The 15,126-nt window shown below is 41.1% G+C and overlaps 2 protein-coding genes across 3 annotated transcripts in view; one reads left to right on the top strand and one right to left on the bottom strand.

Moving 5' to 3' along the window:
- Gkt (glaikit) overlaps positions 1-15,126 on the bottom strand; it is a 31,889-nt gene that overhangs the window by 5,518 nt on the left and 11,245 nt on the right. For both annotated transcript variants that reach the window (XM_064043075.1, XM_064043076.1), the window contains exons 7-9: positions 2,742-2,864; positions 1,429-1,524; positions 323-493 (exon numbers count right to left, since the gene is read on the bottom strand). In XM_064043075.1, coding sequence (XP_063899145.1) covers positions 323-493; positions 1,429-1,524; positions 2,742-2,864 — 390 coding nt within the window. The remainder of the gene's footprint in view (positions 1-322; positions 494-1,428; positions 1,525-2,741; positions 2,865-15,126) is intronic.
- LOC110380115 (32 kDa beta-galactoside-binding lectin) lies at positions 5,501-14,273 on the top strand. The gene is made up of 6 exons (XM_049848264.2): positions 5,501-5,637; positions 7,109-7,197; positions 7,641-7,851; positions 12,002-12,090; positions 12,547-12,763; positions 14,044-14,273. The coding sequence occupies exons 1-6, from the start codon at positions 5,620-5,622 to the stop codon at positions 14,242-14,244; spliced, it is 825 nt and encodes a 274-aa protein (XP_049704221.2). The 5' UTR covers positions 5,501-5,619; the 3' UTR covers positions 14,245-14,273.

The following is a 15,126-nucleotide window of genomic DNA, read 5'->3' as shown; positions in this document are numbered from 1 at the left end:
AGGAAGATGATAATGATTTTATATACATATGTACTTTATTTGTAACTGTAAAAAAAACTGTTACAGCTTTTTTATCGTCCCACTGCTGGGCTGCGGCCTCCTCTCACACGGAGAAGGATTGAGCATTAATCACCGCGCTTGCTCAATGCGGGTTAGTGATTTCAGACTATATAGTCCAGGTTTCCTCAAGATGTTTTCCTTCACCTTTTTATCAGCCATTGGTGTCTAAGATACTGGTGTCTAAGTACTTTATTTACTTATGCTTTATAGCACACAGTTTTTTATATAAATATATACTGAAGAAAAACTAAAAGGTACTTACTTAATATGACTAAAATCGCATCTCTTGACCCTGTCGACATAATACGCCAAGTTGGGCAGATGGTAATGATTGAGGTATCTTAGCAAGCACTTCTTGAAGAACGTCGGAGACTCGCCGTCATGTGGCATCGCTTCGGGAGGCAACTCCGGGCAGGACGGACTGAACCATAGCCTGGAATCAGAAATAATATTAAGATTTTAGATAAGGAGGAGCTCATAAGGTTAAGCAACGCTCGGAGCGGTCGGTTCGTTGATTCAAAATTCAAAATTATTTATTCATCAAAAAAGAATTACAATAAAGTTTGGCAATGACCCTCAAACTAAGCTACAGCCTGTGTCTTGAGGGTCCGAGTTGCGATATTCAGGTATTGACGAATATTTAACATAACATAAGGAAATATAAAAAAAAGAAAAATCAAGAAATGTGCATGGGTGTGTGCGTGTGTGTGTGAGTGTGTGTGTGTGTGTGTGTGTTATTTGTGGATGTGTGTGGGGTTGTGTTTGTGAGTGTGATGGCCTGGTTTTGTTACTTGTTTATAATTATTTCTGTTTCGTCATAAGTGAGTGTTAGAAGCCAGTTTTGTGATGTGATGGGTGACTATCTTGTAATGACGAGTTTCTCTGTTTCTGAACGCATGTTAAATTGTAAAAATGTCATCATTCCTTTGGGTAGTCGGAAGCTAAAAAGTCTAGTAACTGGGTTGAGGATATCAGACAGGCAGTAGCTTTATGAGGTACTCAATTACGATGAGACTGGAAGCCGATAATATATTGGACAAAGGCGCGGTAGGTAACATTCAGTCAATTTTTTCATACTGATGTACATCTGAATAAATGAGTTATTCTTAGTTTATGAAAGAAATACACAGACTAATTATATTATTTTAATAGCTTCTGCCAGCGGTTTCACCCGCATCCCGTGGGAACTACTTCCTGTACCGGGATAAAAGCCTATAGCCTTCCTCGATAAATGGGCTATCTAACACTGAAAGAAATTTTCAAATCGGACCAGTAGTTCCTGAGATTAGCGCGTTCAAACAAACAAACTTTTCAGCTTTATAATATTAGTTTAGATTAGTATATATTTATTTATACACTATATCTTACCCCTGCGTCCTATTTTCCCAGTCATCGAGATACAAGTTAGCTGTAGATATCACCACTCTGAGAGATCCATCTTCATAGCACAGTATCATCATTTTACTGAAACAAAAAAATTAAAGTATTACTAAAAACATAGAAGAAAGAAAGAAAGAAAGAAAAATCATTTATTTTTGCGCGGACGCACACGTATACACACAATCAGAAAGTAAAAAGAAAAATTACTGAAACAAGATAAACAAAAATAATACTAAAAAACAGTTTTAGTCTATGGTCCACAGTTCGTTCACTATCCTATCTCATAGACTTTTATATATAACATCCCACCATAATGTCCTCCTAGCCGATTATCGGCCACGGCGGCTGTTCTCATGTAAGGAGATCAGCCAGCTGCGCAGGACATATTATAGTGCACGAGCGTTTGCGCAGACACAGGTGCACTCCCTATTCCTTCACTCTTGTAGCGCGATGGGACGACAATCCGATACCACCGGAGAGAGATCACAAGCAGGACCGAGGACGTGCTCTCCGATGCACGGGTGTATCAATCACCAACTTTCAGACTACGGGCTGCTTTGTGATTTCGACCCGACCCGGGAATCGAACCCGAGACCTCGAGACCTCGCTTGCGACCACTAAACCAACGAGGCAGTCAATCCCACCATATAGAAATAAGTAGTCGTGGTGGCCTAGTCAGCCTAGTGGGTAAAGAACCAACCTCTCAAGTATGAGTGTATTCGATACAACTTTTCTAAGTTTGTATGTACTTTCTAAGTATATCTTGGACACCAATGACTGTGTTTCGGATGGCACGTTAAACTGTAGATCCCGGCTGTTATTTAACATCTTTGGCAGTGCGTTACGGGTAGTCAGAAGCCAGTACCTCTGTCAACCAGTCTTACCAAGAGGCATTGAAGCGACCGGGTAACTGTGTTAAGGAGGTCAGATAGGCAGTCGCTCCTTGTGGCACACTGGTACTCAGCTGAATCCGTTTAGACTGGAAGTCGACCCCAACATCATCATCCTCCGAGCCTTTTTCCCAACTATGTTGGGGTCGGCTTCCAGTCTAACCGGATGTAGCTGAGTACCAGTGCTATACAAGCAGCGACTGCCCTAACTGACCTCCCCAACCCAGTTACCCGGGCAACCCAATACCCCTTGGTGAGAGACTGGTGGCAGACTTACTGGCTTCTGACTACCCGTAACGACTGCCAAAGATGTTCAATGACAGCCGGGACCTACAGTTTAACGTGCCATCCGAAACACAGTTGACCCCAACATAGTTAGAAAAAGGCTAGGCATTTAATGAAAAGACTTACGTATGATGTTTTCCAAAAGGCGTTGCCATAGTTACGTAGTGGGCATCTACATGAGGTTTTTTCGCTTTAATATTCTTCAAATCTGAGCAGTCGTCTCCGTAGAGTATAGTTAGCTTCTTTTCACTGAAAACATGAAAAAAATATTTATTAAATATTATACACATTAAATTATAGTCATCGGCACGAATCTTGAGCTCTGACCTTCACCTGCGCAGAAGTAATTTATTGGGTCCCTTTTGTGGTATGAAGTGAGGCTCGGGGGCGAGCAAAAGCGGTGATTGGCCCGCAGTGCATCGCGTCATAGCCATCACTCGGGATTGGTTCTTCGCTAATAAATCACTTCTGCGCAGATGTAGGTCAGAGCTCAGGATTCGTGCCGATAACTATAAATACGTTAATTTACTGGTTAAAACTTCGATTAGGACAAAAAAAAGGTAAAAAAAAAAAAACAAAGTAAATAGAATAAAAATGTGCGAGAATTAGAACACCATATAAGAGCTAGTCATTACTGACAACGGAGATTCTCTCTTGAAAACTGACAGCTGTCGACTGGTCAAAACTTTCGATACTCCTAACTTTATCTCTGCTTTACACATGATGTTGTAAATTATGAAAACGAAAAATGACTCCTGTGGCTAAACCACTGAATGGATTAGGTTATTTTTTTTTACAATTCGCCATAGAATATCATAAAGTATATGTGATAGGATTTAATGTGATTAGGTACGACACACCCGATATTTAATAACTAGACTCTGCCAGCGGTTTCATCCCCATCCCGCGGGAACTTCTGCACGAACCCGGATAAAAACTAGCCTTCTTAGATAAACGGGCTGTCTAACACTGGAAGAATATTTCAAATCTGACCAGTCTGTTGCTTAGTTTGCAAACACACATTATTAAAAAAACCCGCCAAGAGCGAGTTAGACTCGCGCCCGAAGGGTTTCGTACCACTATTTAAAATGAGCAAAAAAAAACACGTTTGTTGTATGGGAGCCCCCAAAATATTTATTTAATTCTAATTTTCAGTATGTGTTGTTATAGCGGCAACAGAAATACATCATCTGTGAAAATTTCGACTCTCTAACTATCACGTTTCATGAGATACAGCCTGGTAACAGACGGACGGACGGACGGACAGAGGAGCGAAAACAATAGGGTCCCGTTTTACCCTTTGGGTACGGAACCGTAAAAAAGAACCACATATCATAATATATCGTTTATTGCATTCTATAATGTAAATGGCGTACAAGACCGATTTCGGCCACGGCGGCTGTTCTCATGTAAGGAGATCAGCCAGCTGCGCAGGACATATTATAGTGCACGAGCATTTGCTTGGACACAGGTGCACTCCCTATTCCTTCACTCTCATAACCCGATGGAACGGCAAACCGACACGACCGGAAAGAGATCAGGCGCAGGACCGACATTTACGTGCTCTCCGATGCACGGGTGAATCAATCACCAACTTCCAGACTACGGGCTGCTTTGTGAAAGTTTAAGAAAACCCACAAAGCGATTCTATAACGTACATTAGGTGTTGAATATAAAATATTTGTATTATCATGGTAAATTACCGACCTTGACGTTTGTGTCCGGTTTGTGGTCTAATGTAAAATGGTGAAATAGATAATAATGTAAAAAATAATATAAAAAGCTCTGATAACATTGTAAGTACTAAAAAACATTTTTAACATGGTATAAATACCTGTATATTTAATTTTATTTAAGGTATCACACTATGTGTTTTTGCTGGGAAGAAGTGGCGCAACAAACTCCCCAGCAACACATGTCTGTCTATTAGGTAAGGGTAAATAATGACTTTTCCCGAGCGTTCTCCAACTATGTCGGGGTCGGCTTCCAGTTTAACCTGATGCAGCTGAGTACCAATGTTTTACAAGGATCAACCGCCTATCTGACTTCTTCAACCCAGTTTCCCTCGCAACCCAATACCCCATGGTTAGACCCGTAAGCCCGACTACCAAAGATGTTCGATGACAGCCGGGACCTACAGTTTATCGTGCTCTATAAAACACAGTCATTGATGTCCAAGATATACTTGAAAAGTACATACAAACTTAGAAAAGTTGCATTGGTACTTGCCTGAGCTGGAATCGAACACACACTCATACTTGAGAGGTTGGTCCTTTACCCACTAGGCCACTACGAGTTCAATTTTTACATTTAGATAATTTCATTTGAACGAAGAAAATGTCTTTCAAATTTTTTATTCATTTATTTATTTATACATACTTTTTGCACAATTTACAACGGCAGTCATAACGCCTTAGGCGTTCTCTGCCAGTCTACCTTATGTACCGTATTTTGGGCTGCGGGATTGTTCGAAAGAGTTACCGCTGCCCTGGTACACAAAAGGCCTACGAAGGAACATGATGGGTTCTAGTCAGTAAGTCTGACACTTCCCCACGCTGCTAACCCACAGCCGGGGGAGTCATTTGTCCCTTCAAAAAAGGTACCGTATTTTATACATTTATCAGTATATGATAGATATCATCCTCCGAGCCTTTTCCCAACTATGTTGGGGTCGGCTTCCAGTCTAACCGGATGTAGCTGAGTACCAGTGCTTTGCAAGAAGCGACTGCCTATCTGACCTCCTCAACCCAGTTACTCGGGCAACCCAATACCCCTTCGTTAGACTGGTGTCAGACTTACTGGCTTTTGACTACCCGTAACGACCGCCAAGGATGTTCAATGACAGCCGTGACCTACATAAATGATAGATAATTTCGCATATATATAGAATACACGTTTGTTTCCAATTCAGTGGTAGTCTGTCTGTGGTGAGCGACGCACAGTGCTGTGAAATCAGTATATTTTTTTTAAATATCGACATTATACAATAAAATAACTTTAAAATATGGCCGATGTCCATCCAGTAAGTTCCTTTTACAAGCTTTTATTTAACTTGCAATGTATGTATGTATGTAACTATGTGTGTTCGGGTGGAATTTTACAACTCAATTTTAAGGCACTTGCATACATGTTTAGTTTGGATGACAATGCATGTTAAGCTATGTGACGTCATCCTAAATCAAACATGGCTAAATATACAAGATGGCGGACTAGTTATTTTTAAGGTATCTATACAATATGGGTATCAAATGAAAGGGATTGACAAGTAGAACACATTGCATTTTACGAAATAAAAATCCAAGATGGCCGCCGCTACAAAATGGTGAATAACCTATTTTTAGGGTTCCGTACCCAAAGGGTAAAACGGGTCCCTATTGTTTTCGCTCCTCTGTCCGTCCGTCCGTCCGTCCGTCTGTCACCAGGCTGTATCTCATGAACCGTGATAGTTAGAGAGTTGAAATTTTCACAGATGATGTATTTCTGTTGCCGCTTTAACAACAAATACTGAAAACTAGAATAAAATAAATATTTCGGGGGGCTCCCATACAAAAAACGTGATTTTTATATAGAATATTTTTTGATATAGAATATTAGTTTGTACCTATGGTACGGAACCCTACGTGCGCGAGTCCAACTCGCACTTGGCCGGTTTTTTTCAATCCCATCCATATGGGTATCCAATGACAGGGCATGACAAGTAGAATAAAGGGCACTTTACCAAATCAAAATCTAAGATGACCGCGGCTACAGAATTTAGACTTAGGAACTTACCAGGTGAAAATTAAAAAGTATAAAATAAATTGAGGTAAAAATTCTTTAAAAACAAGCTTTTATTTAAATGTGCTAAAAAGAAAAAAATAAACTTTTACTGTCAACTTATAACGACATTTCAAAAACATATTTGACACAATTTATATGTTTTAAAAGCTTGTCGCGATTTTACTAAGAAAGTAAATACGAGTACTTAAATCTCGCGACAAGCTTTTATAACGTATACATTGTGTCAAATTTAAAATGTCGTTATAAGTTACAGTAAAGTTACAGTAAAAGTTTATTTTTTTTCTTTTTAGCACATTTAAATAAAAGCTTGTTTTTAAAGATTTTTTTACCTCAATTTATTATATTTAGGCCTAAAAAAAGTAAAGGTCAGTTTTCTTTGAACAACTGTTTCTAAAAATATATATGTTTTCACCTTCACAAATGGACGGTCGGTTTGGCAGTCGTTACGAGTAGTCAGAAGTCAATAAGTCTGACAACCAGTGTTACCGGGTATCCGGTTGCCCGGGTAACTGGGTTGAGGAGGTTAAATAGGGCAGTCGCTTCTTGTAAAGCACTGGTACTCAGCTGCATCCGGTTAGACTGGAAGCCGACCCCAACATAGTTGGGAAAAAGCTCGGCAGATGCTGACGAACTCATATTTTTCTCACAGTATTTACCTTCACCATAATTGTTGAGATCTGTTTCTGAATATACTGATGCACTCTTTTTTTCAGTCTATCAAATGCTTGATCAAAATGCCGGACGGCGTTTACGAGGGCAACACAATAATTATAAAAGGCAGCATACCTTCAAACGCTATAAGGTAAGTCTTTCATTATATGTCACCTACCAATGTTCAATGTTCCAATGTTCTCCTAGACGATTATCGGCTACGGCGGCTGTTCTCATGTAAGGAAATTAGCCAACTGCGCAGGACATATAATAGTGCACAAGCATTTGCTTGGACACAGGTGCACTTACTATTCCTTCACTCTCATAGCCCGATGGGACGGCAATCCGACACCACCGGAGAGAGATCAGGCGCAGGACCGATATTTACGTGCTCTCCGATGCACGGGTGTATCAATCACCAACTTCCAGGCTCCGGGCTGCTATGTGAAAGTCTTCAAAGCGATTTTGGCCCGACTCGGGAATCGAACCCGAGACCTCGTGCTCAGCAGCCGCACTTGCGACAGCTAGACCAACGAGGCGGTGTTCAGATAGGCAGATGATGACTATAGATGGATTCTTTTAAACTCTTTACAGATTCTCAATAAATCTTCAATGCGGTCCCAGCATCAGCATGACGGATAGAGAAGACATTGCCTTCCACTTGAACCCGAGGTTCAACAACAATACGGTGGCCCTTAATCACTTCGTAGACAACGAGTGGGGTCTCGAGGAATCCTTCGGAGGCATGCCATTTTCTGAGGGTACCTTCGAGTTGGAAATCGTGTGTGACGAATCGGCTTTTAAGGTAAAATCAAAATCAAAAATCGTTTATTCAAACTAGGCTGCAAAACAGCACTTTTTGAACTTCAGATAGTCACAAAAGTCAGGGCTTAAAACGCTTACTCTTCACCACTTCCTATGTGTTTTTGCTAGGAAGAAGTGGCGCAAGAAACTCTCTTACCATGTATGTCTGTAGGTTAGAAGAACCTTTCAACAATGTTTTATATATAAGTTTGTTTATACATATATTAGTTTAATCATATTATTGTGTGATGCTTCTAAGTATATCTTAAGACACCAATGACTGTGTTTCGGATGGCACGTTAAACTGTAGGTCCCGGCTGTCATTGAACATCCTTGGTAGTCGTCACGGGTAGTCAGAAGCCAGTAAGTCGGACGCCAGTCTAACCAAGGGACAGGGTAACCAAGGGTATTGGGTAGCCCGGGTAACTGGGTTGAGGGGGTCAGATAGGTCAGTCGCTCCTTGTAAAGCACTGGTACTCAGCTACATCCGGTTAGATTGGAAGCCGACCCCAACATAGTTTGGGAAAATGGCTCGGGGATTATTGTGTGGTGAACTTTCACAGACTCTTTAATCATATTACTTTTGTGTCCATACAGGTGAACGTTGAAGGTAAACGCTTCTGCGAGTTCGCTCACCGCGTGCCGTACTCCCGGGTAAAGGCTCTCACAGTGTACGGTGATGTCAACGTTACGACATATCAACTCCTACCTAAAGAGTTGGAAGTTGATATATCCAAGATTTCTCAGGTTCAAGATCCAGAGGAATCTATTCCGATCACTGTCAAAAATAATGTTTGAACGACCGCAATAAAGCATTTTTATCCACGCATAATTGTATTTTTATTGGTATCAGAAATACCTGTCATCCTAACTAATCTATACTAATATTATAAAGCTGAAGAGTTTGTTTGTTTGTTTGTTTGAACGCGCTAATCTCAGGAACTACTGGTCCGATTTGAAAAATTCTTTCGGTGTTAGATAGCCCATTTATCGAGGAAGGCTATAGGCTACTTTTTATCCGGGTTCGTGCAGAGGTTTCCACGGGATGCGGGTGAAACCGCTGGCAGAAGCTAGTATTATATATGTGAAAGTTACTCTGTCTGTCTGGCTTTTCTTCACGCCTAAACTACTGGACCGATTTGTGTGAAATTTGATACAGACATAGTTTGGAACTTGAGAAAGGACATAGGATAGTTTTTATTACAAAGATATATAAAAATAAAAAATAAAATTTATTCCGGACATATAGCGCCATCTACAGGAATTAATTTTAAGCAGTGCACAAAAAAAAACTGGTGGTCCAGAATCATGAACAGAACATATCTGCATCATCAGTAAAAAAAAATTTTTCATTCTTTTGTCGGCCCTAAAATCAGCAAAATATGGATACCAACTATTCTTACGCGCTTGGAGCAGCGCTCGCGTCAATAAACCGGTTTCGCGTTGCCGCCGTGCCTACTATGACGACTGTGACCGTACAATCGGTTACAAAATAAACATCTTTCGATATCAATAACTTTTCTTTTTTGTACTAAAACACGACAAAATAAAAATATACGTATCTATAAAACTTATTTTACTACAAGTTGACAAAGTTTGCGCACTGGATAAAATTCCTGTATATAAATGGGCTATTTAACACTGGAAGAATATTTCAAATCTGACCAGTCTCATTCTTAGTTTGCAAACACACATTATAAAAAAAAACCGCCAAAAAGCAAAAAAAAAACGTTTGTTTTATGGGCGCCCCCAAAATATTTATTTAATTCTAATTTTCAATATTTGTTGTTATAACGGCAACAGAAATACATCATCTGTAAAATTTCAACTCAGCCTGGTGACGGACGGACGGATAGAGGAGTGAAAACAATAGGGTCCCGTTTTACCCTTTGGGTACGGAACCCTAAAAAAGAACCACATATCATATTATATCGTTTATTGCATTCTATAATGCACATTAGGTGTAGAATATAAAATATTTGTATTATCATGGTAAATAACCGACATTGACGCTTGTGTCCGGTTTGTGGTCAGCTAGCTGTCTATGCCTACAACCATAGTGCCTAAATTGTTATTTTTGGGCTGGTGCAAATTATGTCATGTCCGAAAATAAATAATAATGTAAAAAATAATATAAAAAGCTCTGATGACATTGTTAGTAAAACCACAGTAATAAAAATGTTTTCTTAACATTTTTATTAGGTGAAAATACCTGTAGTTATATTTATTTTTATTTAAGGTATCAAACTTAAACTCAAAAATGTTTATTCAATTTAGGCTGATAAATCAGCACTTTTCGAACGTCGAAAACAAAAGACAGCCCCCAAAACGCCCGCCCTTCACCACTTCCTATGTGTTTTTGCTGGGAAGAAGAAGTGGCGCAACAAACTCCCCAGCAACACATGTCTGTCTATTAGGTAAGCCTTTTCCCAACTATGTTGGGGACGGCGTCCAGTCTAACCGGATGCAGCTGAGTACCAGTATTTTACAAGGAGCGACTGCCCTATCTGAACCCCTCAACCCAGTTACCCGGGCAACCGAACACCCTTAGGTCAGACGGATTATAGGACTTATTGGCGTCTGACTACCCGTAACGACTGCCAAAGATGTTCGATGACAGCCGGCACCTACAGTTTATCGTGCTCTACACAACACAGTCATTGGTGTCCAAAATATACTTAGAAAGTACATACAAACTTAGAAAAGTTGCATTGGTACTTGCCTGACCTGGAATCGAACTTATACACGAGAGATTGGTCCTTTACCCACTAGGCCATCACGACTTCAATTTATACATTTAGATTATTTCATTTGAACGAAGAAAATGTCTTTCAACATTTTTATTCATTTATTTATTTAATACTTTTTGCACAATGTACAACGGCGGTCATAACGCCTTAGGCGTTCTCTGCCAGTCTACCTTATGTACCGTATTTTGGGCTGCGCTACACTGGTACATAAAAGGCCTACAGTCAGTAAGATTCTGACACTTCCTTACGCTGCTAACCCACAGCGGGAGGAGTCATTTGATAATAATTTACCATCAAAAAAGGTACCGTATTTTATAGATCATTCGAGACCATATTTTATACATTTATCAGTTTTCTTCTTTCTCCTGCCCTGTTCCCAAATTTTACTTGGGGTCGGCGTAATATGTCATTTTCTTCCATTTTCCCTGTCACTCGTCATACTGACACTCACTCCCTTCCTATTCATATCATCTTTCAGGTAATCCATCAATCTTTTCTTAGGTCTTCCTCTTCCTCTCCATCCATCTACATTCATACTTAGCACACACTTTGTTGCATGTATCATCTCTCCTCATTACATGTCCATACCACGACAATCTTCTATTTCTCATCTTTTCTGTAACTGGCGCTACTTTCAGACTTCCTCTAATGTAATAATTCCTCACTTTATCCATTCTTGTAACACCGCACATCCATCTCAGCATTCTCATTTCTGTTACATGCACTCTCTTCTCATCCCTCTTTTTAATGCCCAACACTCCGATCCATACAGGACGACAGGTCTAATGACGGATTTGTAAATTTTGCCCTTCAGTTTGAGGGGCATCCGCGGGTCACAGATGGCGCTAGTTACCTGTCGCCACTTCATCCATCCAGTATTGATCCGATGCGTAACGTCCCTGTTCACCTCACCGTCACTTTGGACGAGTGAACCAAGGTACCGGAAGTCGGAGCAAACTGGTAGGGGCATGCCGGCTAGGGTTCGGATGTTTCAAACATTTATCAGTATATGATAGATAATTTCGCATATATATAGAACTACACGTTTTTTCCAATTCAGTGGTTTGTCTGTGGTGAGCGACGCACAGTGCTGTGAAATCAGTATATTTTTTTAAAATATCAGGGTAGGTTTGGCAGCCGTAACGGGTAGTCAGAAGCCAATAAGTATGACACCAGTCTAAGCTAGGGGTATTGGGTTGCCCTGGTAACAGGGTTGAGATCAGATAGGCAGTCGCTCCATATGGCACACTGGTACTCAGCTGAATCCGGTTAGACTGGAAGCCGACCCCAACATAGTTGGGAAAAAGCTCGGCAGATGCTGACGAACTGATACTTTTCTCACAGTATTTCACCTGTAGAGATTTGTTTCTGAATATATTGATCCAATTGTTTTGTTTTCAGTCTGTGAAATGCATGCTCAAAATGCCGGATGGCGTTTACAAGGGCAACACAATAATTATAAAAGGCAGCATACCTTCATACGCTACAAGGTAGGTCTTTCATCATTTGTCACCTACCAATGTTCAATGTTCCAATGTTCTCTTAGTAGACGATTATCGGCTACGGCGGCTGTTCTCATGTAAGGAGATCAGCCAGCTGCGCAGGACATATTATAGTGCACGCACATTTGCTTGGACACAGGTGCACTCACTATTCCTTCACTCTCATAGCGCGATGGGACGGCAATCCGACACCACCGGAGAGAGATCAGGCGCAGGACCGATATTTACGTGCTCTCCGATGCACGGGTGTATCAATCACCAACTTCCAGGCTTCGGGCTGCTTTGTGAAAGTCTTCTAAAACCCACAAAGCGATTTCGGCCCGACTCGGGAATCGAACCCGAGACCTCGTGCTCAGCAGCCGCACTTGCGACAGCTAGACCAACGAGGCGGTGTTCAGATAGGCATATGATGACTATAGATAGATTCTTCTAAACTCTTTACAGATTCGGAGTAAATCTTCAATGCGGTTCCGGAATCAGCATCAGCGACACGAATAGAGATGACATTGCCTTCCATTTCAACCCGAGGTTCTACAACAATACGGTGGTCCTTAATTACTTGTTAAACAACCAGTGGGGTCTCCCGAAGGATTTCTGGAGCATGCCATTTTCAAAGGGTACCTTCGAGTTGGCAATCGAGTGTGACGAATCGGCTTTTAAGGTAAAATCAAAAATCGTCTATTCAAACTAGGCTGCAAAACAGCACTTTTTGAACTTCTGTTACTGTTACAGCCTTTTTATCGTCCCACTGCTGGGCTGCGGCCTCCTCTCACACGGAGAAGGATTGAGCATTAATCACCACGCTTGCTCAATGCGGGTTGGTGGTTTCAGACTTTACAGTCCAGGTTTCCTCAAGATGTTTTCGTTCACCTATTTATCAGCCATTGGTGTCCAAGATATACTTAGAAAGTACATACAAACTTAGAAAAGTTGCATTGGTACTTGCCTAACCTGGAATCGAACCTGCGCCCTCATACTTGAGAGGTTGGTCCACTAGGCCACCACGACTTCTGATAGAAGACTTCTGAACTTCAGATAGTCACAAAAGTCAGGGATTAAAACGCTTACTCTTCACCACTTCCTATGTGTTTTTGCTGGGAAGAAGTGGCGCAAGAAACTCTCTTACCATGTATGTCTGTAGGTTAGAAGAACCTTTCAACAATGTTTTATATAAAAGTTTGTTTATACATATATTAGTTTAATCATATTATTGTGTGATGCTTCTAAGTATATCTTAAGACACCAATGACTGTGATTCGGATGGCACGTTAAACTGTAGGTCCCGGCTGTCATTGAAAATCCTTGGCAGTCGTCACGGGTAGACAGAAGCCAGTAAGTCGGACGCCAGTCTAACCAAGGGACAGGGTAACCAAGGGTATTGGGTAGCCCGGGTAACTGGGTTGAGGGGGTCAGATAGGTCAGTCGCTCCTTGTAAAGCACTGGTACTCAGCTACATCCGGTTAGACTGGATGCCGACCCCAACATAGTTTGGAAAGATGGCTCGGGGATTATTGTGTGGTGAACTTTGACAGCAATCTCTTTAATCATATTAATAATGGCGTCCACGTCCGATTTCGGCCGCGGCGGCTGTTCTCATGTAAGGAGATCAGCCAGCTGCGCAGGACATATTATAGTGCACGAGCATTTGCGCAGATACAGGTGCACTCCTTATTCCTTGACTCTCATAACCCGATGGGACGGCAATCCGACACGACCGGAAAGAGATCAGACGCAGGACCGACATTTACGTGCTCTCCGATGCACGGGTTAATCAATCACCAACTTCCAGACTGCGGGCTACTTTGTGAAAGCTTAAGAAAACCCACAAAACGATTTCGGCCCGACCCGGGAATCGAACCCGAGACCTCGAGCACAGCAGCCGCGCTTGCGACCACTAGACCAACGAGGCAGTATAATCATATTACTTTTGTGGCCATACAGGTGAACGTACAAGGTAAACGCTTCTGCGAGTTCGCTCACCGCGTTCCGTACACCCGGATAAAGGCTCTCACAGTGGACGGTGATGTCAACATCACGACATATGAACTTCTACCTAAAAAGGAGGAAGTTGATATGTCAAAAACTTCTCACGTCCAAGATCCTGAGGAATCTATTCCGATCACTGTCAAAAATAATGTTTGAGCGACCGCAATAAAGCATTCTTATCTACACTTGATTGTATTTTTATTGGTATCAGAAATACCTATCATCCTTAACTAATATTATAAAAAGGAAAACTTTCTTTGGTTGTAATGGATAAATTCAAAAACTACTTCACCATTAGAAAGCTATATTATCTGCGAGTAACATAGGCTATATTTTATCCCGGTGCGGGCAGTAGCTCCCACGGGACGCGGGTGAAACCGCGGGAAAACGGCTCGTCCTAACTAATATTATAAATGTGAAAGTAACTCTGTCTGTCTGTCTGTCTGTCTATCTTTTCTTCACGCCTAAACTATTGGACCGATTTGTGTGAAAGGTACAGACATAGTTTGGAACTTGAGAAAGGACATAGGATAGTTTTTATTACAAAGAAATATACAAATTTCAAATAAAATTTATTCCGGACATATAGCGCCATCTATTGGTCAAACCATAAATCTGCCGCAAGTCACTATTCCACGCGAACGAAGGGGCGGGCAAAAGCTAGTTTTTTTAGGGTTCCGTACCCAAAGGGTAAAACGGGACCCTATTGTTTTCGCTCCTCTGTCCGTCCGTCCGTCCGTCCGTCTGTCACCACGCTGTATTTCATGAACCGTGATAGTTAGAGAGCTGAAATTTTCACAGATGATGTATTTTTGTTGCCGCTATAACAACAAATACTGAAAACTAGAATAAAATAAATATTTATGTATATGTTTTTTTTTTGCAACTTTTTGCTCTGGTACGGAACCCTTCTTGAGCGAGTCCGACTCGCACTGGGCCGGTTTTTTTTAATAATTTCGAGTACTTAGAGCTAGAAGGAAAAATCATTAAAAAATTCTATTTGTATTATCATGTAATTGTAAATAAAAGGTATTATAT

This window comes from Helicoverpa armigera, chromosome 30 (genome assembly GCF_030705265.1).
Source record: "Helicoverpa armigera isolate CAAS_96S chromosome 30, ASM3070526v1, whole genome shotgun sequence".
Lineage (NCBI taxonomy): Eukaryota > Metazoa > Arthropoda > Insecta > Lepidoptera > Noctuidae > Helicoverpa > Helicoverpa armigera.
The sequence above is the reverse complement of the archived record's forward strand: the minus strand, read 5'-3'. Positions and strand labels throughout refer to the sequence as shown.